This window comes from Corvus kubaryi, unplaced genomic scaffold, assembly GCF_017639235.1.
Source record: "Corvus kubaryi isolate FWS band 111438036 unplaced genomic scaffold, C.kubaryi_AGA036_p1.0 37264, whole genome shotgun sequence".
Taxonomy (NCBI): domain Eukaryota; kingdom Metazoa; phylum Chordata; class Aves; order Passeriformes; family Corvidae; genus Corvus; species Corvus kubaryi.
The window spans coordinates 1,748,781-1,774,885 of record NW_024581079.1 but is presented as its reverse complement, the minus strand read 5'-3'; the positions used below and the strand labels follow the sequence as shown (position 1 = coordinate 1,774,885).

Sequence of the window (26,105 nt, the reverse complement as noted above, 5' to 3'; positions counted from 1 at the left end):
GGACAGACAGACTGATTCTCCCCCCTGGATGGACCGACCTCTTCCCCCCAACCTGTCACAGGCAGGTAGATCCCCAGCCCCTTATGAACTGACGTTCTCCCACCCGTGACAAATAAATATACCCCTCACCCTGGCCAGACCTCCTGCCACCCGTGACAAACTCCCACCCTGGATGGACTGACCTTCTCCCATCCATGACAGACAGACCCTGCCGTGGTCAGACCAACCTCCCACCCGTAACAGACAGACCCCCAAGACAGATGGACACCCACCTGGGAAGAGCAGTTTGGGGCAGCTTTTGCATCCTCTCCCTTTCTTTCCTACAGACAGGACCACAGAGATTGGGCAGCTGATCAGCTCCTACCTGGGGAGGGAGAAGAACCTGGAGGACCACACCATTCACCTGCTCTTCTCTGCCAACCGCTGGGAACACGTGTAAAGATGATGTTTGTTCAGTTGTAAAAGAAAAATGCGTGGTGTTGAATCCCCCATGGTTCGAGCTTGCAATGGGTACAGAAAGCACGAGAATGTGTTCCTGTTCAGACAGGAAAACAGGCTGGAAGTGGTGTCTTAAGGACTCTTACAGCTCTGTATTCTACAGAATCCCAGAATAGTTTGGGTTGGAAGGGACCTTAAAGCCCATCCCATCCCAGCCCCTGCCATGGGCAGGGACACCTTCCACTAGCCCACGTTGCTCCAAGCCCTGTCCAGCCTGGCCTTGGACACTGCCAGGGATTCAGGGGCAGCCACAGCTTCCCTGGGCAACCTGTACCAGGGCCTCACCTCCCTCACAGTGAAGAATTTCTTCCCAAAATCCCATCTATCCCCTGCCATTGTAATCTTAGATCAGATCCTACAGCTTGTTTTTTTGGAATCATTGGTGCCATATTTCCAACTCCTGTGCTGTACTGGATTAAAGAACTGGGGAGCTGAGACTGAACCAGCCTAGACTGTGAATTTACTGTCTTTCCTGAGGATACTTGCTTTGCCAGGCAGTCCCTGTGAGTGACACTGGTTAAGGAATTGTGCCCAAATTTCCCCTCTAGCCAAAGGCTATGTTCAGCTGTAACTGGCTGTCCTTGCTTTAGTCACAGACTCTGTGTGTGGAGGTGGGGAAATCAGTGTTGGCTGTTGTTTTTACCTGGAAATACAGATTTCAAAATGTTCTCATTTTACAGAAAAGCTTTCCTGGCTCTGCTGCAGTGGCAGTGCCAATTAAGCTGGGAGAACAGAAGGCAGATAAGTGAGCTCTGAGAAGAACTGTCGTGAATTCAGGTGGCAGAGCATATCACAAAATCTACTGCACCACCTAAAAAGGGAAGAGGACTAAACTGTTCATGTAAATATAATTAATCTGTGATCTTTCCTGTAAGCCCTGGAGCTGCCTAGAGCAGTGCCCAGCGCTTGGCACCCCGAATTTGGGTGTCATGAAAGGGTGTTTGGTCAATGCCTGGTGGAGAATACAAACAGCTCTTCACCTGCCATCTGCATCACAGCTGCCCCTGCCTGTGATCTCCATAAATGTTGACTTACTTGGAGTTTTAGATGAACTCCTTTCATTTCTGTCACTATCAAGGAATGGAACTTTATTATTTTATCTCCTGTATGGTTTCAGACCGACGATGAAGGAGAAACTACAGCAGGGGATCACGGTTGTGGTTGACAGATACGCCTTCTCTGGAGTGGCCTTCACAAGTGCCAAAGGGGTGAGTGAGACCTGCAGCAGCCCCTGCCCCTCTCTCTGTTTGGGAAAGCAGCTCCAGGTAGAGGCTGTTGGTGTGAATGGCCATGGGGCCATTCTTCTTCTGGGAAATGAGGATTGGAAATGAGGGAAGTTTCAGCTCAGGTATTAACCTCAGGGTATTGTTCCCCAGAACAAGCAGAGAAACTTACTTGGTGACTTTTTGTAAATCTGGACAGACTGCTGGACTGCAAGCTGACCTGTGTGACTCTGGAGAATGATTCTGGGAGTTTATTTAAGACTCTCTGTACTTGCTCAGGCTGCTGGCCCATGAATTTGTGAAACATAACAGAACCACATACATTAGAAAGGACCTGTGGAATTCATGAAGCCCAGCCTCCAGCAGGCTGCTTGGACCTACATCCTGCCAAGGTTAGAGTATCTCCAGGGATGTATATCCACTCCTTTCTGGGTTCTTTTCTGCTCACATTCAGAGTAAAAGTGATTTTCTTCATTTAGCCTGAATTTCTCGCATTCCCACTTGTGCCTTTTGGCCTGTCCCTGCTTTCAGAACAAGGCAGTTCTGTCAGCCTCCCTTTGAGCCATTCTGCACAGACACTCTTGTCCCACTCCATCATACGTGTCCCATTCCTGCTGAGCAGCCATCAATCCTCGAGGAGTATCCTGTGGTCACAGAAGCTCCAGCCATGCCTGCAGCACCAGTTGTGACCTACATTCATTCTTGCCCAAGCCTTTCCCTGCTTCCTGGAAGGACTGAGGAGATCCTGGGCCCCCAGGCCCTGCACCCTCACCTGCATCTTCTTCCACCCTCCTGCTTCCCTGGACATTGTGTGGCTTGGGGCTTAACCCTGGAACAGATGTATTGAAGCATTTAGGTGCTAAGCAGGTGTCTACAAAAGCCCCAAATTAGGAGCCATGACATGTGACACGAGCTGAGTCCCCCCAAAATTATGATCCCAAATACACATAGGCACAACCAGGAATGTTCTGCTACTCTCTGGTGGGGTAGAAAGGGTGTCTTAAAGTGTCTACATTTCTTTGAAAGAAGCTGGTGACCTGCATCCTCAGCCATGCGGATGCAACCCTTGGGAAGCAGGGATGGCATCCTTTGCTGCTGGAAGGGACCTCCTCTGCTTCTTAAAAGAATGGAGTTTGGCATTTTTTTCACTCAAGAAGCATTCCCAGAAGGAGAGATGTTGATGCCCATATCTAACACAAAAGCTTACTGGCAGCCAGAGCTCACACCCAGGACATTGTGGCTTCCAGCTTCTCTTACCCCCTCATGGTATTGAAAAACTCACTGCACATACATCCAAAAAATACCCAGATGCAGAACATCTGGGGAGAAACTGGAGGGCAGATGTGCCTACTCATGTTAGAGGGAGCTGAGATGTGGATGAGCAGTAAGTGGACAAGCCTCTGTAGTCTCACCAACATCATGGATTCACATGCCCTGATGAAAGTCTTCAGATCTGTCAGCAAAATCCCAAAGCTGGAGAAAACTGCATCTCTTGTGTCTGGGCTGAAATTCCTGGGTAGGTGAGTATTGGAAAGGAGCCTGCATGGGCTCAGAGAGATCTGCACTGCAGCTGTGTGGTGTTTGTGTTTGGGAGCAGCTTTCTTTAGGACTGAGCACGTTTTGGAATGGTAACAGCTGTGCGGAGGCTCAGAGTGTGCCTTGGTAGAGCTCAGATGGGCTCTGCAGAAGAGGCAGGAAAAGCTTCTGCTCTGCCCAACTTAAATGGGCACAAGAGGTGCTGAACACCTGACAAAACCTGCTCGCCTCCAAACTGCCAGGACTGAATTCCCACATGGTAAGCTGCGAAATCACCTTTTCAGTTTGTAGCCTGTGCAGAGCGTTTCAGGTTGCGATTCCTGCCGTCCTTGGCTGTTCCTTTCCCACCTCACTCTCCAGCCAACCTGCTGCTTTCCTGTCTTTGTGTGTGTCTCACCTCAAACTCGGTTGTCTTTGGGACAGAACTTCTGCCTGGACTGGTGCAAACAGCCTGATGTTGGACTCCCAAAGCCAGACCTGATCTTGTTTCTCCAGTTAAGCCCGGAAGAAGCAGCGGAACGAGGGAACTTTGGACATGAACGTTATGAGACCAGCCCCTTCCAAGAGAAAGTTCTCCAGTCCTTCTATTGCTTAATGGAGGACAAGACCCTAAACTGGAAGGTGAGGAAATAACTCTAATGGGCTTGTCATGGACCGGGGTGCGGACCTCTAATGAGAGCTCCCAAATTCTGCCTGTCATATCCCTGTGCTCCCCTCTTCCCACTTCTGCTCAGCAGGACACATTGGGGACCAGCCAAGGGCAGTGTGAGATGTGGCAGAGAGGGCACTGCCCTGTTCCAGGACACCCTGGTCAGCTCTTTGTGCACTTGGGATGAATGCCTAGCTTACCTGCCTCTGTCACACACCCCAAAGACTGCCAGCAAACAATGTGCAGCTGCAGTTTCTTCTGTTTCCCTTCACCCACCCTCACGTCTACTTCTTAAATGTCTGTTCCTACACACATACTGGTTTTTCCTAAATCCACTCCAGAAACTGCAGAGAGGAGGTGTAATTAGCTCATTTCACTACTCAGGAAGAAACAACAATATTGAGTAATGGGGGGAGCAGATGTTAACAACAAGGTTTTTCTCATTTGTTGGTGTCCAGTAACACATTTCTGTATTCTCTGTATCTATCCTGTATTTTTTTTTCATCTTGGAAACAGACAGTGGATGCTTCAAAGAGCATTGAAGACTTGCACAGAGAAATCAAGTCCATTGCAGAGAAAACTATGCAGGAGGTTCAGAATAAACCTCTGGGCGAACTCTGGAAATGAAACTTCATACAGGTCTAAAAGAATAAGGGAAAGGTCACTTCTTGGATCCTCTGCACTTGGATGACTCTGTGACATCCCAGCAGCTACAGCTTAGATCCTGTGTTGTATCCTGGGTCCAAGATGCTGCTGCTGTGCTTGTTACTATCTGCCCCTCCCCTCCATCCTGCATAGTCCCTTCTGCATTTCTTAAATGAGTATGCCATGAGCATGTATCAAATTCTTCCTAAAAACCTCCCTCCCCAATCAGGAGTTCTTGTTCTAGCGCCTGGAGTTCAGATGTGGGTGTGGAGCCCAGGGCCATCCCTGGACAGAGAGTGTTCCCATTTTTGGGGAATTGCCATGTGTCTGATCATTCTTCCTCTCTAGTAAATGCATCCTCCATGTTCAAACCAGTTTGTAGAAGACTTGCTAATAAATTATTCTTTTAAGCATTTGGCACAGGGCATTTTTTTTTCAGTATGATCCTTTATCTTCTAGAAGGAGATATGGGAGGTGAAAGTGCTGCAGTTCAGGCACTAAATCCAAGGAAAGCTGTTTGCTAGAGCCGTGGAAAAAAGGGAGAGGTGAGTTCAAGCCTTCTCTCCAGCTGTGTACTGCTGGGAGCAGTAAGAGCATTAAATAGATGGATTAGCTCAAAACAAGGCCAGTTTGGAGGGTAAGCAGCACATAAATTATTTTAGACTGGCCAAGATGAGAGGAATAGTCACCTGTGGCTCCTGACACACCCCAGTGCAGTTTGAAACCAGACCTGCTATGAATCACCTAAATCACCAGTACAAACTGGAATGTTAATCACTTGCAAGGGGCACTGAGAGATGGGCATGGCCAGGAGAGTTCAGCTCACCTTCCAGTAGGGTGGTCTGCTCTGATCTCCACAGACTAAATCCTCTCTAAGGTGGAGAAGCAGATTGAACACATTCATGAGCAGGGAGAGGAAGGTAAATATTTAAACCAAAATTGCTAATACAAGCACCAGCTACAATGGCAAAAGGTGCTGCCTATCCCCCACAGCTGCCCAGCACTTGGCAGCCAGACACTCCTGGTGAAGGAGGTGAGCCCCTGCAATGCTGCATCAGGCCCTGACTGTAACACTTGGGACACAACAACACACTGAAAAGCCAGAAATACCTGTTAAAGATCTAAGCTGAGCTTAGCTGTGCTATTTGGGTTGTGTTAACACTCGGGTAAAATCTGGCTGAGCTGTCCTTAAACATAAAGCCATGAACATGAAATAAACAGTAGAATCACTTTGGGTTGGAAAGTGATCTTAAGGATCATCTTTTTCCATGGGCAGGGACACCTTCCACTATCCCAGGATGCTCCAAGCCCCATCCAACCTGGCCTTGGACACTTCCAGGGATCCAGGGGCAGCCACAGCTTCTCTGGGCAACCCATGCCAGGGCCTCCCCACCCTCACATGGAAGAATTCCTTCCTAATATCCCATCTAACCCTGCCCTCTGGCAGTGGGAAGCTATTTCCCCTTGGCCTGTCCTTGAGGCCCTTGTTCACAGTCATTCTCCAGCTCTCTTGGAGCCCCTCTGCACACTGGACTCTTCTGGTGTACTGCCTACTACCCACCACCTCCTTCAACGTGTGCAAGGACATCAGGACAGGCAAAGATTTTGGATCTGTTTATTCAGATAGAAATTGAAAGCAGATGAATGGAGCACAGCCCCACTTCCTCTGCTGCCTCTTCCCCTGACTACAAGAGAGAAGAGGAGAAGCAGGAAGAAAGCAGCAAATAATAATTTAGTGACAGAAGCATTGTGGTTCCCAGTTCAAACCTCTGCTTTCGAGTATCACGGGGACAGTTAGAGCATCAGTAGGTCAGTCACGGGGGAAACAGGTCATTTCTAGCCTGGTGGCACCACCCTTGGGCACACCACCATCATCTGACAGGTTCCAAACCCGAATGCACAAACCAAAGCCTTGTAAACAGGGTTGCAGTGTGCAGCACGCACCAAGGAAACTACAGCAGCAACTTCCCTTGCAGTGTGCATGGAGACAGCTCTCTCCTCCACATTTACCTTTCTCTGTGTGAAGGGCCCTAGGCAGAGCTACCATGTTAAAGTAGCTAAAATTTCCAGTGTATTTGGACCGTCTCAAGGCATTCTGCCCTTCTTGGGATGGTTACCTGATGGGGGATTCTCCAGGTTAGCTCCTACAGCACCTCTGGGCACACTCCGCAGGGAGGGGAGCTGGCAGAGGCAAGGTACCAACACAGCTCGGAAACCTCGACCTTCAGGCACCTCTTCTGCTTTGGAAAGGGAATGTCGGACAGGAGTAGATGGAGGAACTGCTGACCAACCCACCCAGGGCACCTCAAGAGGTTTTACAGCTCAGGTTTTTGGCAGGACAACATCACTCCCTAGTCGCCGTGCCAGCACACTGGGGGACAGACAGAAGCCTGGCACATGCCTGGCAGATCTCTGCTGCCCTGTTTTACCTCTCCCAGCTCTGGACTCTTTTTTCCAGGGCTGTGGAATTCAGTTTTCTGTTAAAAGCAGCTTTCCTGAAGGTACTTAATGTAGACACTATTCCACTGTAGAAGCACATGGACTGACTCACTGAGCAACACACACGTTTTCTATTCTTCCATTCCTTCTGTTATTTAAACCGGGATTGAGATGCTCCTCTCCAGCAGCACAGCACTGCTCCACACTTCACTTATTGAATTCCCAGTCACTTAGAAGTTCCCTCAATTCCCTTTCCATAGGGTGTGAACAGGAGAGGTAGTGCTGAGTGTTCTGCACAGCATGAACAGGAGTTGTACCATAGGGACCTGCACTCCGGAGGCTTCACAGCTATCTGTGGGACGTGGCTGCTGTTCCCTGGCGTTGTGAGCTGCAGCCCAGGTTGGCCAGTGAGAAGGGAAGCTGCTAAAGGCATTAACTGGACGTTTCTCCTGCTAAATGATGGGTGGACTCTATTTAAGCTTCAGAGGGGAGTCCCCATGGAAGGATTCAGCGCTCTAACGATTTCCGTGCCTCCCCCGGAAGGCCCAGCTGACCTGCTGATGTGACAGATAGGCTTTGAATTCCTAAGCACCACTGCATCCACTTCCAGCAACCATTTGCTGCTGAGAAATTCCAGCTGCAGCCAGTAAGGCTGTAACATCCTCTCGGTTCTTCATCCCACCGCAGACACTGCGCGCTCTGCTCCGAGGCTGCACGGAATGCCGGGATGGACAGGAGGCAGGGATGGCAGCAAGCGCCTATGAAAACCGGTAGCCCCAGGCTCTCGAAGGAGCTTCCCTCCCCCCTTCTCCCCACACATACACAAATTTGCAGAGTCACGTTTCCTATTTGTTTTCAAAGGGACAGGATTTCAAAGTCTTCATCTTCCGAGTCAAAGAACCTTTCCAATCTGTCGGCATCAGAGGAGTCTGGAAGAGAAGAAGAAAGCGCTGCCTCAGTGGGATGCTGTGACTGTCAGCGAGACCAGCAGCTGGAGGGCATCACAAGTTGAGTGCCAAGTGCCTAAAAGTTCCAAGACTCAGTGACAAAACCAAGTGAGGGCTCTGAGGAGGAGAAGAACATGTCAGTGACATGGAAAATGCACTGGAGAGAATTACATGGAGCACAGAAGTGTGTCATCTTTCACAGATCCAAACACACTTCTGCTGCCACCATTCTGTACAACCTTCCTGTGCCCCAGCTCTGCATTAGCAGGAGATGTTCTGCCTCAAGAGGCTCAAAACAGGAGAACGTGCCCAGGCCTGGACTAATATCCATAAAGATTTCTGTCCCAATAAGAGATACATTTACCCCCATGTATTAGAGAATTGTTTCTGCTATAGTTGCTTTTGGTGCAACTGTTAGGGAATGTAATTACAACATGAACTCTCCCAAAAGCAATTAGTACAGTCCACTTTGTGAGGAAAGGTAATGTTAGTTGATCCCACCTCTCCACCCTTCCAACTGTATGGTGAGGAAGGAGCTCACACCTAAAGGGGAAGCAACTTTAGCACAGGCAGAAGTAAAGGAGAAACCTTTATTAGTTCAGGCTAATAAATTTATCAGTTACAGAATCCCAGAATGGTTTGGGTTGGAAAGGACCTTAAAGCCCATCCCATTCCACCCCCTGCCATGGGCAGGGACACCTCCCACTGTCCCAGGTTGCTCCAAGTCCCATCCAACCTGGCCTTGGACACTGCCAGGGATTCAGGGGCAGCCACAGCTTCTCGGGGCACCCTGTGCCAGGGCCTCCCCACCCTCACAAGGAGGAATTCCTTCCCAATATCCCATCTATCCTTGCCCTCTGGCAGAGGGAAGCCATTCCCACTTGTCCTCTCACTGCATGCCCTCTCTGCAGCTTTCTTTAGGCCCTGAAAGGGGCTCAGAATTCAATCACTCCTTCTAGTGAGACAGGACTAACAGAAATGGAATGGCTGTGGCAGATGGGAGAGGCTCTACAAGCCAGGGAAGAGGGAGAAGGCCAAGTAGTCCATTACAGAAACATTTTTAAGAGTAGGAAAGACAGTATTAGGAACAATTTAAGACAGGCAAAGATCAACTGACAGTTTAGGGGAATTGAGCACTCTTAACAGCAACAGACAGTGTGATAAGCTTTTAAGGAAGGGGAGAGAGAGAGAAAGAAACACCAGGAAGTGCAGGGTGCAGGTTGCCAGGAGGCTGCCCAGTGCCTGGTGACAGGGTAGGCCTGCCCACACACACTCACTGCTCTAGGCAGAAGCAGCCAATGGCTTTATCTCCTGCAACGTTTGTGCATGTTATTAATGTGATAAGCAGAGCCTGACAGGCAAGATTAGTGCCCAGCACTTGTCCTTTTTCCCACTGGTAGTAGTACATGTCAGGAAGGAGTGCCTTGTGCTGGAACTAAGTGTGACCAGCCCTGTCTTGGAGCATTTTCATTACCTACAAACTCGGTTTTCAGCCTTTTCAATGGACAATTTTGATTCCTCTGAGCATCCCTTTAGAAACCAGAGTCACACTGCTGTGTCAGCCTGTGAGCTTGGGTTTTTCTTCTGCTCAGTCACCATCACCATTCACAGATTATTCTAAAAATCATCCTGAGACACTGTGGGATCTGCAAACCTCTAGCTGAAAGCCGAAGAACTACATCAACTGACCCAAGAGCTCCAGATTAAACTCTGGGTGGAACAGGAACACACTAGAAGTCATCATGTAATTCCACGTGAATTCCAGAAACCCAGAGGGACCGGCTCACCCTCAGCTCTCCCTCCCTGCATGGCCTCACCTGGTGTGAGATTCAGGACATCAGGGTTGGAGAAGTGCGAGGGCTGGCGTTCCACCAGCTCAAACATGGGCAGTGCTCCTCTGACCAGGGACAGCTGTGGAGACAGAACAGAGCCATGAGAACCAACAGCTCTGCACTGCTGGTGCACTTCAGGGGCAATTCGATCTGTTGGGACTTCACTGGAGCTGGAAAAATGATTTTCAAAGCTTCTGACTCAACATCAACAGAATTTCAGAGCTATGCTCCTTCGGGTAATTTAATAAACTATTTTAATACGCTTAAAATGGGATCATGCTGCAGAGAACATGGTCTCTGTGCAGTGGTTTGGAAACAAGACAATACCTGATATTCCTTTCCCAGGGATAGAGAATCAGAGATTCATTAAAGCTGGAAAATAACTCCAAGATCTTCGAGTCCAACCATTCCCCCAGCACTGCCAACATCACCACTAAACCATGTCCCCAAGTGCCATGTCCACATGCCTTGTGAACACTTCCCAGGATGGGGACTCCACCACTTCCCTGGGCAGCCTGTTCCAATGTCTGACCAGGTCTATAAACACAAACCTTTTTGATTTGCTGGCACCAGTCATTAAAGTCTGCCTCTGTGTTGCAGAAAAAGCCCTGGAAAAAAAAGAAGAAAAAGACTTTATCTTTCCATATTTTTGACCTATCATTTTCAGACTTAAGTCAACACCACGTAACATGATCAGGACTGGGAGCAGTTACTACTCCTGACTGCCTTGCTTTAAAAACTTGCCTCACACTGCCCTGTTAAACTGAACCCTCCACAAAGGCTTGATGTGACCAGGCTATCCAAGTGCTGGAATCACCAATATTTTCTTTACTGCAGAAGGAAAACCAGGAGGAACAAACCCTATGGAAACAAAGGGCAGGCATCTAAGGTTCAAGAGGAAACAAGCCACGGCGCATCATCATATGGATTCAGGAATGGATTCACCTCTGCTCATCAAAAGGCTGGAATCAAAGCCCAAACTAAACCTGAGAGAATGACACTGCTCCATGAGGAATGGTATTTAATTGCCACGCAAGGGAGACTTCCCTAGGACAAGCCACTCTCTGCATGAGGAGCTGCTTTACCAGTGTCACCGAAACCCAGGGCAGCACTTGCCCAGAGCACAGCACCGCAGAGTACCCAGCCCGTCACCACTGCCCCTGCCAGCTCCCTGTGGAACCCCCCAGCACTGCTCCTGGGGGTGACTGGGAACAGGAACACACCAGAGCAATGGAGGGGTCGAGCTCGGCGATGTTCATCCTGCACGGAGGGTGCTGGCAGTGGAAGCTCTCGTCGGGGAGGCAGCCGCTGTCACTGGGCTCCACCGCCGGCTGCGTGGTGTGGGGATCCAGGTAAATGAGCTCCTCACCTGGCCACAGAGGCAAGGACACATCAACAGCAAGAACCATGCCACAAGTTGAGAGATAGAAAGAGGAGGAAAAGCAATGGCAGAGCCCGGTCTCATAAGCACACAGAGGAATCCCACATTCCAGGGATGTCTTGCTTTCAGCCACTTCCCCAAATGCTTCTCAGCCAGGCACGGCTGCCAGCACAACCACGGTGGCCACTCCACTGTGACACCCTGGGATTGAGGCACAGGCACTAACTATCTGGGTATTGTTCCTGCTCAACCCTTCCTGGGTAAGCTCAAATAAGACCCCAGAAGTCTGAAGCACGAATAACCTGAGGTCTCTGGCAGAGAGGAAACCAGAGGGAAGGAGGAGAGTAACAAGAGTTTGTAGGGTTTGAGGAACACCTAAAGGACAGTTAAATCCAGACAAGCCACAGAGGGAGGTCAGCTCTGAATGCAGGAAGCAGGCTCTATGCACTCCACAGACAGGATTTAGTGTTACACAGGGGAAGTTTATGGCCACTGTTCAAATCTACATCACTCAGGTGGCAGGTTCAGCCCACAGCAGCCTTCCACGCTTCCAGCAGGAAAGCAAAACCCTGCAGCATGCACCACAGGCCAAGCAGGAGAGCTGTGCCACCCCAGAAGCATTTTTTAGCCAGGAGGAGATTCTTTGGACAGTCTTTGCAGTCCTCTGGGCACTCACCTACATAGCCAATGAAGTAGTGAGCACTGTTTGGCTTCCCTCCGATCACTCCCAGGGACTGGGGCATCATGAAGCAGTGCTGGAAAAGCAACACAGAAAACACACAGCTGACAGACAGTGAAACAGCAGGTGGCAACAAAGGCAAACATCCAAAAATGCAGTGGGAAAGATGGACAGGGACACGGAAAATCAGCAACTCTAGCAGCAAAACCAGCCGTTTCTGGAGAAAATCTCCATCAGGCTGCAACACAGGGCTTTCTAGGAGCATGGAAACAGCTCAAAAACACTTTTAACAGGAATAGACAGGTGGACCAAATGAAAGAGGCTGCACTACTCCAGGACTTGGTATGGGGAAGTCCTGGCTCTGCTGCAATCAGTGGCAAGATCCCTGGAGCTGTCATCAGGTTGCAACAGTGCTCTCAGGAGGGAACAATCATTCAGGAAACAGTTTGAGTTCCTTATCCATCTGGAGCAGCCAAGCACGATCTACTGAGTTAAGGGAAGTAGAATGTCCCACGGATCTGAACCTGGAGGTCTCTTACCCAAGCTCAGAGCTTGCTAGCATTGTGCACCCTCTCTTGTGCACATCCTAAATTCTGTAGCTTCTCAATACTCCAACCTGCAACCACCTGACAGCTCTTAGCCTCAGCCTGCAGCACAAACTTCAGCCTCTGAGCCACAGGGAATGTGCAACACTGTATAAACCAACACTCAGGTTACCACCAAGCAAGGTACAGTTGTGCTGAACAAAGGCTTCAGCAGGTTGGTACCATGTGAACACAAAGAGGGGCTGAGATTTAAGCTGTGAAGTAAGAGCCTCAAAAGAAAAAAAAACCCAACCAAAACAGGCCCAACCCTTCAAGCCCCCCCATTTTCCTGACTACAGCTTGCAAGAACCTATATCCTGACCTCTGACAAGGATTGTCTCTAAACACAATTTCCTTTTGCAATTACTTCTGAGTAATTACTCAATTCGCAACAGGATCCTTAAGCATCACCCCAGCAGGAATTCAGCTCCAGATTCCCTACCTTTAGTGTTTCAATATAGGCTTCATTGATCTCTGTGAGCCCGAGGCGCAGAGGTATCAGCAGCACCAGTGGTTTCCACGGGGTGAGCCTCTCTCTGAGCCCCACGTCCTCTGGGCACCCGTTATAGAGCACGTCTGACTCCAGGGCAGGGCACGCTGCAGCTCCAGCACAGGGCACGTTGGACTGGCACAACCGCCCTACGGAGAGGGAACAGGAGCAGAAAGCATCAGGAGTCCGTTTCCAGAGCTTGAGTCATTCCTCTGATCAACAACTGCTCCTTACCAAAAGCCTACAGCGCTTAAAGCCGAGAAGAGCTTGAAGGGGCCGAGTGCTGGGACTGTGTGATGTGTGCATGGCTGCTGCAGGGCTCAGCCTCAGCTCAGCTCACACCAGGCCTATGCCACAGCCCCTCGTACTCACAGCTACCGACAGCTAGGCAGTGAAAACGCAACTTCTTCCAGAAAGGTGAGCAGCCACCTGTGTCAACAAAGCTGGGCGAGTTGATTAGCAGGTCAGACAACTGTCCTGAATTCACAAAGCTTGTAGGCAGAAAGAGGAAAGTTCTGGAGTGTCCAGCTCCGGAGGAGTTCAGAGAGGATATGAATGAACTGAATGAGGACAGCATTATGAGTTAACACAGGAAATATTCACCTGTAATTCAGTGCTGTGTAGCAAGATACGAACGTGGTATCTGTCTAGAGTAGCTATGATTTTCCTAAAGTTCACAAAAACTGTCATAAATTTTATGGGGGATCATTCACAAGCTACTTTACAGACCTAAAGCAGTATGATCCTTAAACTCTGCAATTTCAGCCTAAGATTTGCCTCTAAGATATGGGGCAGCAGAACTCCACATGACATAAGCACTCTGCATCCTCATCCTAAAGGCTTGCCAAACACACAGCCAGGCTGTAATGCACCCAGGTTATGTAAATTCTGGTCCAGAAACAATTCCAAGCCTACCTGTCTCACTGGCCAATTTAATTATTTGCTGGGTGTGTGGAGAAAAAAAAAAACAACCCAACGCAAACCCCAAAGAAACCCACAGCATGATTAAAGAATCATGAAGCCAAGGCAATTAGACAAAATGCCAGAGGCTCATTTAATTTATTCCCAGCTTAAACTGAATGCCAGGACACTCTAGCAGGTAGGACATGATGTAAACAAACACTTTAATCACCAGCCATTTCAGCTGGGTGCTTGTTCACTACCTAGAGCTTCAAATCCAGCTCAATGAGGATGGTATTATACCCAAATTTAGAAGAAATAGGACTTGGATCTAAAGCCTCAGGAGGAGAGACAACCTACACAGATATTTGCAGTTCCTTCCTATACTGATCCTCAAGAAGGGAGAAGGTGTATGTGTGCACCTCATGCACAGACATAGTTACCAGAGGTTCTGAGGACACGCCAAAGTCATTATCTGTAGTGATTTCTCCTGTTAAAGCAGGTTCTTTTGTTGCAGTAGCCCGCCTGTCCAGATGATCTGAAATCAGCTGCCAAGCCAGGGCTATTGCTGAATGGGGTGTCACTGCAGGTTTCCTCATCAGGCAAAGCACATGGCAATCCTGTGCTGTGTATGAACATATTTACCTCCAGTTTAAGCAGCAGAGAGCTTAGCACAGACTAAATTCACCTTGGTATCTGGCAGGCTTTGCAGTTCTGTGGTGCCACAGCAGAGCAGAACTGCCTAAAGCTTCCCAGCTGGATCCAAACCATTTACTGCAAACATATTCCAACAGATCTAACACAACACCTCTCCTGCTGAGGCTGCTGCTGGCAGGTACTGGCTTTACTGTCTTCGATTCTCACCACCTTTGGGATGCACAGGATTCTCCAATGCCCAGCTGAGATGCCCCTTCTCATGGAACACTGACTCAGAAGGGATAAAGATTTAGGTTTCTTCACTGTTTCTTTCCTCTGAACCTTTGGCTGAACCCTATCAGTGACCAAATGAACAGATGTATGAAACATTACTTCTTTCCACAATGATTGGGGCACAAGGTAACAAACACAAACCTACAGACATGTAACACATCAGACCCACTCACGCAGTGACTTTCAGGCCCTGAACAGGTATATTATGATCCACATTTGAGGAAAACAAGCACACACACCCCTGCCTAGGACAAGCTGTATGGACATGTCACTTGAAGCAGCATCAGTGCTGAACAGCCAGTGCCACACACACAAGAGCCTGCAGCACACCCGAGCCTCGTGGCCAGCATGCTCCAGCTCTAGAAGTGATATTTGCAGGCTAAAGATGAAGGATAAATCCAATTTCTGTTTTAAATCTGGCCTTTGTTTAAGCCAAGGGCATCAGCACATACCTTCAGCTAAGGTTAGACACACACTTCTCAGTCAGATCCAACTGAGACTACCTGACAAGAGATGTGACTTTGTAAAGTGACCGTCCTGCACTCCAGGCAAAAACTGCCTGGCTATTGATCTTGGCCCCGTGGCAGCCAAGCCAGCCTAAATGGTGCCTGCCACCATCTCACCTGTAACCCTACACCAGCTAATTCAGAGCACTGCCCTGGCAGAAACACTGCAAGGTTTGTGCTGGGTGGGCTCATTGCCTCAGGAATTAGCCTAAAGCAAGCCATGGGAAAGCCAGGACCATGCAGGGTTGCAGCAACCAGCAGTGCAGGTGCTCAGCTTTGGTTACTGCAGTGCTGCAGCCAGAGCAGGCAGGCTCAGGATGGGCATGAAGAGCTGCTCAGCTTCCAGAGCCAGCCTGTGGGCAGGATGCCCCAAAAAACAAACAAAAAAGGAAAAAAAAAAAAAAAGAAGCCGCCAGTGAATATTCCTTAAAATGATGAGCGACAGATTCCCTTCTTACCCCCGTGCCAATTTTGGTCCTTTTCCTCTTCAGATCTGTTCTAGCTTTCTTACTCTTTCCATTAGCAGAAACCTTCCTACCAATTATGTGAGAGAGGAACCAGGCATTTACTGCTCGCTCCTTGTGGCCACAAACAAGTCTGACACTGCCTACCAAGCAGCTCCCATATGTTCTCTGAAGATCAGCAAACCTTCTCACCAGATCCAGAGGCATCACCAGATGAAATGAAAGTCAAACAAGGCCCTTCCTTGCCCTAGAAGAGCAATTCTCACCTTGTTTTAGCACACCTGGACACAGCTTTCACAGATCACAAGCATTGGAAGGGACCTTAAAGCTCGTCCCATTCCACCCCCTGCCTTGGGCAGGGACACCTCCCACTGTCCCAGGCTGCTCCAAGCCCCGTCCAACCTGGCCTTGGGCACTGCCAGGGATCCAGGGGCAGCCACAGCTTCTCTGGGCACCCTGTGCCAGGGCCTCCCCACCCTCACAGGGAGGAATTTCTCAAAGACAGAACATGTACTCCATGCTTGTTGTGATCTCCAGCTTTTTTCTGGCCTCTTGCTGCCGAGGATATACCACATTTTACCTCCACACGATACTTACTGATTTCTTCCATCACCACTGTGTTGTCCATGGCTATGTGTACTGCCAGGGAACTCCACGTGTCAAAAGTTGCAAGTTTTCTACAGGAAAATCAAAACCAAATAAGTATTGAAGGATTAATACAACTACAAGGCAAAGATGGTGGTGTATCAGAGAGGAGAAACCGGATTAGGAGAGACTGGTGTTATCAATTATGATGTGAAATGTGCTATGACCTGGGAAAGCTGCTGTTAGGCAATCCCAGCCTATTCCAGGGAGCCACGTGCTCATCTACCAACGAGAGGGGAGAATGGTGAGAGGAGGGAAGGTGTTATCAAAGGCAGCCCATGCTCCAAAGGCAGGCAGAACCCTGTCAGCTCGGAGGTACCACACACCAGCTGGCCCCACTGCCTGACTGAACAGAGAAAAGGCAAAGGGCAGCACTCACCTGAGCACCTGCGCGACCGTGTTTGGTCCGTACCACTGGCCTATGGATTTTCCCTCCCCGACTCCCATCTGGGCTGCACCACAACAAAAAAACCAGAATAATGTAGTCAGTAATTTCACCCACACTGCATCCCTTCATAATCAGGTTTGTATTTAATAGGGAAGAATTCTCACTTGGAAACTTTATCGAATCAGCAGTATTTACTGTTTCACGGGGGTGAGAAGCACATCCTGAAGGACCGCAAAGCAAATCCTTTCCCCAAACTGCAGCAGCATAGAAGTTCAAAGGGCAGTGTTGCCTCAGAAGAAGCTTTACCCAGTGTTTGATCACTAGACCACCCCCGTGACCTGAGTTCTGTTCACTGAAGCTATGCCTTAACACCCCGCAGGAAACACTGGAACAGGCTGCTTCTGTTTTCCAGGGAAGTTGATACCAAAGTGAGAGCCTTCCTTAGTCCATTTGCTTTGTCTGAGCATTTCTTTCTTCTTACCTATCTGGTGAATGGAGTAGTAACTGTCTTTTTTGTCAATGAAGGCATTAAGAACGTTGAAGTAATTATCCATCTGCCTCTTCCCTTTTATCCACCTCCAGTCTAGGACAGACAAGGGATATATGAAATAAACATGGTACTTATTAGCAACCAGAGGCTGCAAGCTGCAGTTCTCTTCCTGTCCATTGACCAACTCAATGTTCACATTGTTATATTATTACTAAGCATCTGAGACATCCCCAACAGTAAAGGGTTAATTTTAAAATAACAGAGAACATTCTTACTGCTGGGATAAAGGAATATGACCCACAGAAAAGCAAATAAACAAACAAAAAAATCAGAAAATACAAATATCCCTAGAGAGTTCCCAGCAGACTATTCCCTCAACAGCCCTGAACTTGAGAAGACTGAAGAAAAAATTACAGAACCCTCAGCAATTCCCAGCTGTGTCCTTGCTATCTCTGTTCTTCCAAGTGCTGCACTCCTGCGAGCACATGGCCCTGGAAGTCAGTGTGGGCTGTGCACTGCTTTACCTCTTCCCAAATGCCTGCAGACCAAGGCCTGAGCAAAGATCATCTGTCCACAGCGCAGCATGCAGCCCCAGCCCGTGTCAGAGGTGGGACCGGTTCCTCCTGGAAACAAGGACAGAAAATAAACAGGGAATGAATGGTAAGACAGTGCCAAGAGGGAGGAGAAGGAATGGCCAGCAGGTTCACCAAGAAATGAGGACTAGCTTAGCTCACACACCCAAGGCTGAGAACCAAAAATGTGGTTATCAGTGAGTAACTTAGTGGCATCCCTTAAAACAAATGAACTCCTCTAACACTAACTGAAAGGGGAAAAAAAATCCAAGGGAAATCCAAACAACCCAAGAGAGAGCTGAATTTCTCAGGAGAACAATAACCCTTAAGCCTGGCTGCAGACTCTCAGCCCAACTGAGACACGTTTCTACACAAAGGTGTTTGTTAAAGATGACTCTTGTAATCCTCATCTTGAGGAGGCAACTCATCAAGCAGAACAAACCAGTCCCAGGGAATTCCCACATCAGAAGTGGCCATGAATAAGATTTCAAAGCGAACAATGTACTCAGGCCAAAAAAAAAAAAAGGCACCAGCCAAAAAAAGTCTACCCAAGCAGTGAAAAAAAAGACATATCCTACATATTGCTGGAGAAAGCTGGATATCAGCTCATGCTGGAAAGTCTAAGACAAAGCACACAAGGCTGGAAGCATTTCCCTGACAGACCTTCCAAAGGAAACTGCTGCTCCTCCACTGCAGCTCTGGCTGTTACTACAAATAACAGAGATCAAATGTTCAGTGTGATCCCAGTAGGTAATCTGTGCCTGGGCACAGCTTCTGCAAGTCTTTGTAATGCTGCTTTTCTTCTTTTGGTCCTAAACAGGGAGAAAATCACCTAGAGAACTATTTAATCAGCTTCTTGATGGCCACCAGTTGTCTTCTATAGTTTCACCGGTAATTCGTAACACGTACAAATTCCAAAAGTGATAATGCTTCACAAAATTAGCATTAGACAGTTCCTCTAACCCTTACCATATTTAAGTGGGCTAGCACAGAGGGAAGGGACGAACAGTAACAGGGGTGACTGGGAGAAAAAATACTGAAAAAGGTTTACTGTATGACATGCAGATCATATTGATGGTGTAAATGGGAAATGACTCAGGAAATGGGGTCTGTCTTCACCCCACAGCCTTTAATGACTCACACGAAAACCAAAATTGCATCTGTGAGCCAGTTAAACGTGTGCTAACCCTTCAATCTCAAACATATGTTTAACTATGGGGCACAAACATGAATTTAAAGGGATTAAACTGCATCAAAGACGTCTCAGAGCTTCTGAGGCAGAGGACTTCCCAGCAGGGAGAGAACAGCACGAGCCAGAAGGACCAGTTACGAAGAAGTCTCTTTTCCAAACCTGAGCCATGTTCCTTTGCCACTGACTGCTGGGGATGACAATGACAGAAGGAGGGCATGGGTAGGCCTTGGAATCCCATTTACCTGCTCTTAGATCTCCTCTGATACACCTTGCACCCAGCACACAAACCCAAACCCCAGAAGAGGCCATGCAGAATATCTTAAGGAACCAAGACATCCTCCTTCAAGTTCACTGGGAAATATTCACCCAATCACTACAGCTCCTGTGTGTAACAGACACTTCAGGCACCTAACTCCCCCCAGACAAACAAAACCCCCCCAGAGAGTCTGGAGCAGATGCACAAAGGCAGCAATTTCAGTCTCACTCTCTAGGTTTCATCATTTTAATCCACTTCAAGCCCAAGACCATCATTCAATAATATTTCACACTAGACTGATACAGGATGTGATGAAGTACAAAAATCCTCTCAATGTTGCCTAAAAAAAGAGCAGGCTTCCCAAACTCCTCCTTGAGTCCTTTGAAAAACCACTGCTACCCCTCCTACCCAAGGGGATGAGGAATTCTCAACATCAGATAAAAAAAAAGTTGCCTCATCAATTAGATGAAGCACATTTCAGACTCCTATGAATGGAAATGATGTCATGTTTGTGGGGACTGTTTTATTAGGGATAAGCAGATTATAGTAATTTCCAGGATGTCTTTAGACTCCTCTGGAGTACATACCAATAGCAGGGAAGTTCTTTCTGTAGGTGAACCAAAGCCGAGAGGTCACATCCAACAGGATCTCCTCCTTCTCTGGAAAGTGTTCGGCATGGAAAGGCACACACATGAGGTTGGCACCAAGACAGCTAAACCCACCTCCCACTCACCCTCCCCAAGGACAACTGCATTCTGCTCCTCACAGCCTGCAGGCCCAGAGAGGCAGATTCTGGCTGAGGAACAGGGCAGGGTTGGTGTGCACAAAAAACTTCCTTTCCCTCCCCAAAAATAGCTGCAATCAACCCAAAGACACTATGGCCACAGACAAATTATGAAGCAGCAAACCATCGTTCTACTGCCTGCCTCCACCATCCTGCCCTTATGACATGTCCCAACAACTTCCATATGGTAACTTTCTGCACGAAAATATGCCAGAGTCCATGGAAATGGCCAGACAGACAGAAGCATGGCAGCTAAAACCCAAGTGCAACACTAACAAAGTCCTCTGGAGCCTCAGAACATTGCATGGTGCACACAAAATACCTGTAAAAACACTGTATTTCCGGCCGAGGATCCAAACGGGTTCTTTGGTCTCAGGGAAGTCTTCATACTCGAACCTGAGGGTGTCATAGGTAAGAGTAGCTAGAAAGAGAAAGGAGAAATCACAGACCTTTCATAGCTTTTCCTTTTGTTTTTAAAGCCAGACAAAGCTACAGAATCTGAGCTGCTGTGGCCCAGTGACTCCCACTCACCCCCAAAGCCCCTGGGCTGGCAGGAAATGGCCCTGCATGCACCAGCTCTGGGAGGCACAGAGGTGACCCAGCCCTGGCTCGTTCCCAGCTGCTCCACAGGAAGAAATGCAGTGGGATTTCCAGTTTAGGCCAGCTCCAGGTCCTGCCTGGGGCAGAAAACATCTAAAACTTCAGCTGGCAGCTACACCATTTCCCAGAACAGGCACCATTGTGCACGTCATCAGCTATGGCATTGATGTTGAAGGCCTCTTTTCCACTGAGCAAGCGGTTAAAATCCTCTTGCAGAGAACATAAATTCTGAGGGAAGAACACACAAAACACAGCTCACCTTAAGGTGGGAACTAAACCTTGCTCAGTCCCTCCTCGAGAGGCAGAAGCCTTTACACCCCACAACGTGAGGAACACAGAGCTGTGCAGATGTGCTCATGCACAAGTGAAAGGCAAAACCTTTTGCTCTTTCACTTGCTCCCTTCACAGCATGGCATCCATCAGTGCCTAAAAATCCACCCCCTTCCAGGACCACGACAGAACAACCCAGCAGCCCAGGTTGCCCTTGGATCAGGGCAGCTTAAGCTGTTGTGCACAGGGTACAAGCAACAGGGAGGAAAAACCAGGGGAGTTGGATGAGCTGTGCTCCACTAGATCTGTGTTTGGAAACACAGACTTTAAAGTCACCTGAGAATTCTGGAAAAGACCCACGTGATTTTGCAGGTGCCAATTCTGTAACAAATCACCTCTCAAATTTAAAGCAGTGCTAAGACAGACTGTTCTGTAACTGTTAAAGTAGAGATTGAAAACACCTCTCACAGCAAATGCAATAAAATCTGTGGTGATGTGATGTGAGTTTAAAGCAGGACAAAGGAGTACACGGCCACAAGCTCCTGTCAGCCCCATTCTCTGCAAAAGCCACCCCTCTCCATGGGGCACACCTCGCTTTTGGCTTCTCCAGAGTCACCTGCTGCTACATAAGACACTTTGGCGTCCTGAGGCATCTCAGCCTTCTATTCTGGGCTCCCTGACCTGGAATTCCAATTCCAAATGTCCAAGAAAATACTGGAGCAGATACCATCACTAAGACCAACTACTGTTTAAGCAGGAACCCTGGCAGTAGAGATGGCAACAGGCTTCTAAATCAAATTTTGAATCAGACTCTGCCCTAACTCCAGCCCACAAGATTTAAAGCACATTCCTTGTGTGAATTAGTCCTTAAGACTGTTCCAGGCACCTTTAGGATTGCACAGGCCTCACGTTCCCATTCTCACCCCATGATGTGACTCCTCAGCAAGCTAAGCAAAACAATTCCGCTTGCACAGAAATGTGCCAACAAATTACTGCAGTCTTCTCCTCTAACAAACTTTAGCAGGAAAGTGAAGGATTTCTTTCCCATCTACTACCCAAATTTGCCAATTCCCAGATTTGAAAAGGTAACAGATAGGATCTTCACATAAAAATTGAAGTTCTCAGGAAGGTCTTAAAGCTCCAAGGAATATTCTGTGGTTTATTTTGTCAGTTCCTAAGCCTGCCATGCATCCAACTCTCCATCAGGAGCCTCAAGTAGCTTAAAGAAAGTGAGTGAAACAAGGATGCTGTACAGGAACATCAAGCTATCCACAATCCCTCCTTCTCCTTCCCAGCAACATTCCCCTACATGCTCAAATATCACAACTTCTGCAGTCCCACAGTTTGCAGGGCACCAGGTCTTTAGCAAAGACAGGATTTGCAACTGGACACTCCACAGCAAGGATCAGCAGCTGGAAAGGGGCTGCTGGAGTCTTTCCCCTTCTACCAAAGCTTGGAAAGGATCAGCAGGCAGAGGGGGATCTCCAGCTGGACCAGCCATGTGTTCAGGGGATGCAGCACATGTGTCATGACACTGCACACTGGGGAGGAGAGTCCCAGGCTTGCAGCCTGTCAGCTGAATGCCTGACATCTGGCTCTGTACAAGGCCCTGTGTGTCCAGCTGTGCACCCCAAAGAGGTGGTCAGACATTTGTGTTGGGATTTGGGGAGAAAACAGTTGAAAAGGCACAACTGCTAAATGTAGTTCAGGTTTCCCCTTCACAGGGAGGAAAATTCAAGAGGTTGCTCCCAGTTAGAATCAAGGACATTACAATGGGAGCAGTAAACTCCCCACAAGGCTTGAGGTCACTGAGTGTTTCCTTTACAAGCCTCCACCTTCATATGCCCCAGCACTTTTCCAAAGTCCATCTCCTGTGCTACTGCCCAGATGAGCTAAATACCAGCCAGTGGGATCCAAACAATTCAGGCAGGGCACAAAGAATGTCACAGCTTGCACAGCAGCCTTTCTCTCCTTCTTATAGCCAGAGACGAAGAAGAGAAATACATCTGGAAATTCACCAAGCAGAAATCCTGTTCGAAGCTGCTCCTCTCAGAGCTGCAGAAGCCGGGTGAGATCAGCACATTTCTCAGGCAGTGCTCCAAAACTTCACCTTCAGAAAGCCCTCGGTCTATTTTAATTACCGACCTCTGAGCATCCAGGACAGCGGAGCAGCAGTTTCTGCAGAGAAGGATGTGCGGTCTCTGCACATCAAAACACGACAGCTCAGCTTCACATGGTTTTATAGTTAAAAAGCAGAGTGTTGGCCCTGCACAGCTCCCCCTGAGAAAGGCAGCCTCGCTTTCCAGGAGCCTTGGACACACTGGGAATGAGGGGAGGCTGGCTGGATCGCTGCCCCATGGGCACACCTTCCATGGGATCTGAAGAACACCTCATCCCAGAAAGCCTCAGCAGAAAAGGCAAAGCTTTGTACATGCCACAGGAGAATCCCAGAATGGTTTGGGCTGGAAGGAACCTTAAGGCTCATCTCATTCCACCCCCTGCCATGGGCAGGGACACCTTCCAATAGACCAGGGTGCTCCAAGCGCCATCCAACCTGGCCTTGAACACTTCCAGGGATCCAGGGACAGCCACAGCTTCTCTGGGCACCCTGTGCCAGGGCCTCACCAGTGTCACAGGGAAGAATTTCTTCCCAATATCCCATCTAACCCTGCCCTCTGGCATTGGGAAGCCATTTCCCCTTGTGCTGTCACTCCAGGCCCTTGTCCAAAGTCCCTCTCCAGCTCTCCTGGAGCCCCTTTAGGTACTGGAAAGGGCTCTCAGGTCTCCCCAAAGCCTTCTCTTCTCCAGGCTGAACATCCCTCTCTCTCCCAGCCTTTCCTTGTAGGAGACGTCCTCCATCATCTTGACACAAGAACAACTCTAAATACACAGAATTAGGGTAGAAGATGAAACCTTTCTTCACTTCTCATACTTGACCAGCACAACCAAACGCTCGAGATAAAAACATTATCCCAGCTTGTAACAAACACACCCAGAGGCACAGCTGGGCGCTGGGAGCAGCCCTTGAGTGCTGCTGTCACTTTGCAAACGTGCTGGAGGCCACACCTGCCACAGCCTGTGTCAGACACTAACTTCATCTCCCATACCACAACGAAAGCCATTTGCTTCCCCATCAACTTTGGGAAACAAATAACAACAAGTGAAGGCTTGGGTGACTCAAACAGAAACATGGCAGGTGATTTTCCCAGCACCGACCACCTCGGTCAGTCTGCCTGCTGAAAAACTTCTCATACAAAATACTGGAGCCGAGCTTTGAAGCATGACATTAAAGGAAAGCCACGCTTTGCCATACTTCCCTTCCCAAATTGGTCCTGGGGCTTCTCCATTCTCTGAAAAGGCCTGGCTCTCATGCCTCCCCAAATCCTTTAGCCTCCAACTAAGGCCACCACAGAAGGATCAGAAATGAGGTGGATGATCTCTCCTTTATCTGATACAGGTACCTCACCAAAGGCAAAGGAGGAATGCAATTGGATGTGGAACATTTTAAAGGGAGTCAAGAAGAGAAGGTAAATTTAGTACTTTAGTAAAACGCATTGCTGGAAAACACCAAACAGCTCAAACCCTTACTTCTGCCCCTTGCAGAACAAAGACTAAACCTTTTCTTTCCTCTACACTCTTTCAAACAAAATAAATCCTTATTATCTGAGCACCAACGAGGAGTTAAGAGACAGACAGCAAGCAAAGTCAGGTAATGGAGTGTGGTGCTTTCTTGAAGGCCTGGAGCAAACAGTTCCAAGTTTTGCTGTCAGGTCCCCGACCATCTCGGGAGCGGGGCTGGACACGAAGGGGCTTGAGCCCAGAGATTCTCCTCCTCCTCTCATGGAGGAGATCCAGCTCCACCATCCACCAGAGCGAAGTTTTCCTTCCCTCGTACGGCTCACACCGAGGGGAAGCAAACGCATCTCCCGCATCAGGGGGTGTGGGTTCACTCAGCGGAACGCGTCCGGTGCCCAGGCGTGACACGGGATCCCAGGACGCTCCGGCAGAGTCGGGACGCCCTCAGCCGGACCACGCTGACAACGCCAGCGGCACGAAGGCCAAAACAAGTCAGGGCAGCCCCCAGGAGGGACGGGAGGCACGGATCCCCGGCACACCCGTGCTCGGCGATGCGGAGGAGGAGCCCACGGCGCACAGGGAAGCGTTTGTTATTATGGAACAACACTTATCTCTGCGGAGGGGGTGGGAGCTGCTACTACGATAAGGCTGGAGGGAAGCGGGTCCCAACACAAGTGTCAAACACTTATTTTTACTTTTCCCTGCACGAAACCAAAATCTCTACCAGAAGCAGCTTCGCTAGAGCCCTCAGTGAGGGTGACGAGTGGCTGAGTCTCCTTCTTACTCCCCGACGACACCTTCTCACCTCTCGGAAGTCACCTTCTTACCCCAAGCTGCCTTCTCGCCCCTTGAGCCCTGTGGGGAGCGGGGCACAGCGACACCAGCCCTGTCACCGCTCCCCGCTCCGCTTCCCCTCCCGGGCAGACCCGTCCCGGCGGCAGAGCTCCGAGCCTTCGAGGAACGACGGCCGCAGCGGGGCTGGCGAGGGCAGGAGGGACTCGCCGCCCGGCTCCGGCCTGCGCCGGCCCACCCCGGCGGCCACGCAGCCACCGCCTTCCCCTTCGCCCCGCCGGCGGGGCGGCCGGGCCCCGGAGGGCCGCGGCTCCCAGGGCCGTGCTCAGGGCGGAAAGCGGCGCCTTCCCCGCCGCCCGTCGGGGAGGCCGCGAGCCTCGAGCGGCCGCCGGGCCAGGCCGAGCCGGGGAGTCCCGAGGGGAAGCACGGCCGCCGCGCCGCGGGCAGGGCCGGCCCGGGACCCACCTGCGTCCATGGCGGCCCCGCCGAGGCTGCGGCCGCCGCCGACACTCACGCCCGGCGCGGTCCTGCGCGGCTGCTGGCGTGACGCGCCGCTCCCGGCCAATGAGAGCGCCGTTCGCCGCCGGCCTCCGCGCCGATTGGCTGTCGGTGGCGCTCGTCACATCTGGGCGCTACGCGCCGCGCTCTCCGGGCACGGGAGCTGCCATGTTGCCGTACGGAGGGGCGACGCGGAGCGTGGGGAGGCAGCGGGCCGGCGGTGGGGCCGGGGCCGGGGCTAGAGGGCGGCGCGGAGTGTGAGGTCTCCGCTCCTTGCACAGAGCGCCGGCGAGTGTATCCCGTGACACGTATTCCTAGGAAAGATGTGATAAGCGGGCG

General features: G+C 49.7%; 2 protein-coding genes across 4 annotated transcripts; one reads left to right on the top strand and one right to left on the bottom strand.

The window, feature by feature from the left end:
- Nucleotides 1-6: 6 nt before the first annotated feature.
- Nucleotides 7-4,964, top strand: DTYMK (deoxythymidylate kinase). Its single transcript, XM_042024641.1, has 5 exons — nucleotides 7-65; nucleotides 327-435; nucleotides 1,616-1,706; nucleotides 3,681-3,878; nucleotides 4,423-4,964. Exons 1-5 carry the CDS (start codon nucleotides 29-31, stop codon nucleotides 4,531-4,533), a joined length of 546 nt encoding a protein of 181 aa, XP_041880575.1. The 5' UTR covers nucleotides 7-28; the 3' UTR covers nucleotides 4,534-4,964.
- Nucleotides 4,965-6,150: 1,186 nt separating this feature from the next.
- On the bottom strand, nucleotides 6,151-25,841 carry ATG4B (autophagy related 4B cysteine peptidase). Of its 3 annotated transcripts, XM_042024638.1 has the most exons (14): nucleotides 25,734-25,841; nucleotides 20,353-20,451; nucleotides 19,834-19,905; nucleotides 17,751-17,849; nucleotides 17,218-17,319; nucleotides 16,728-16,800; nucleotides 16,301-16,380; nucleotides 12,856-13,052; nucleotides 11,827-11,905; nucleotides 10,993-11,138; nucleotides 10,321-10,377; nucleotides 9,755-9,848; nucleotides 7,813-7,919; nucleotides 6,151-7,700 (listed from the first exon to the last, which is right to left on the bottom strand). In XM_042024638.1, exons 1-13 carry the CDS (start codon nucleotides 25,741-25,743, stop codon nucleotides 7,846-7,848), a joined length of 1,182 nt encoding a protein of 393 aa, XP_041880572.1. In that variant the 5' UTR covers nucleotides 25,744-25,841; the 3' UTR covers nucleotides 6,151-7,700; nucleotides 7,813-7,845. The 3 variants fall into 3 exon arrangements, with proteins under 3 accessions (XP_041880572.1, XP_041880571.1, XP_041880573.1); XM_042024637.1 differs by having other exon boundaries at nucleotides 6,151-7,919; XM_042024639.1 differs by lacking the exon at nucleotides 25,734-25,841 and adding an exon at nucleotides 20,562-20,634 and having other exon boundaries at nucleotides 6,151-7,919.
- Between the last annotated feature and the right edge of the window lie 264 nt (nucleotides 25,842-26,105).

What these genes read in the sequence shown, in the direction of transcription:
- DTYMK (XM_042024641.1), top strand. Translation starts at nt 29, where the DNA reads ATGGACCGACCTCTTCCCCCCAACCTGTCACAGGCAG. An exon ending in CCCCAACCTGTCACAGGCAG is followed by an intron (nt 66 to 326) that starts GTAGATCCCCAG and finishes TCTTTCCTACAG; the next exon opens with ACAGGACCACAGAGATTGGG. An exon ending in GCCAACCGCTGGGAACACGT is followed by an intron (nt 436 to 1,615) that starts GTAAAGATGATG and finishes GTATGGTTTCAG; the next exon opens with ACCGACGATGAAGGAGAAAC.
- ATG4B (XM_042024637.1), bottom strand. An exon ending in AGTGGTGATGGAAGAAATCA is followed by an intron (nt 13,053 to 16,300) that starts GTAAGTATCGTG and finishes CCCTCTCCGTAG; the next exon opens with GGCGGTTGTGCCAGTCCAAC. An exon ending in TGTCCTGAATCTCACACCAG is followed by an intron (nt 7,920 to 9,754) that starts GTGAGGCCATGC and finishes CTTCTCTTCCAG; the next exon opens with ACTCCTCTGATGCCGACAGA.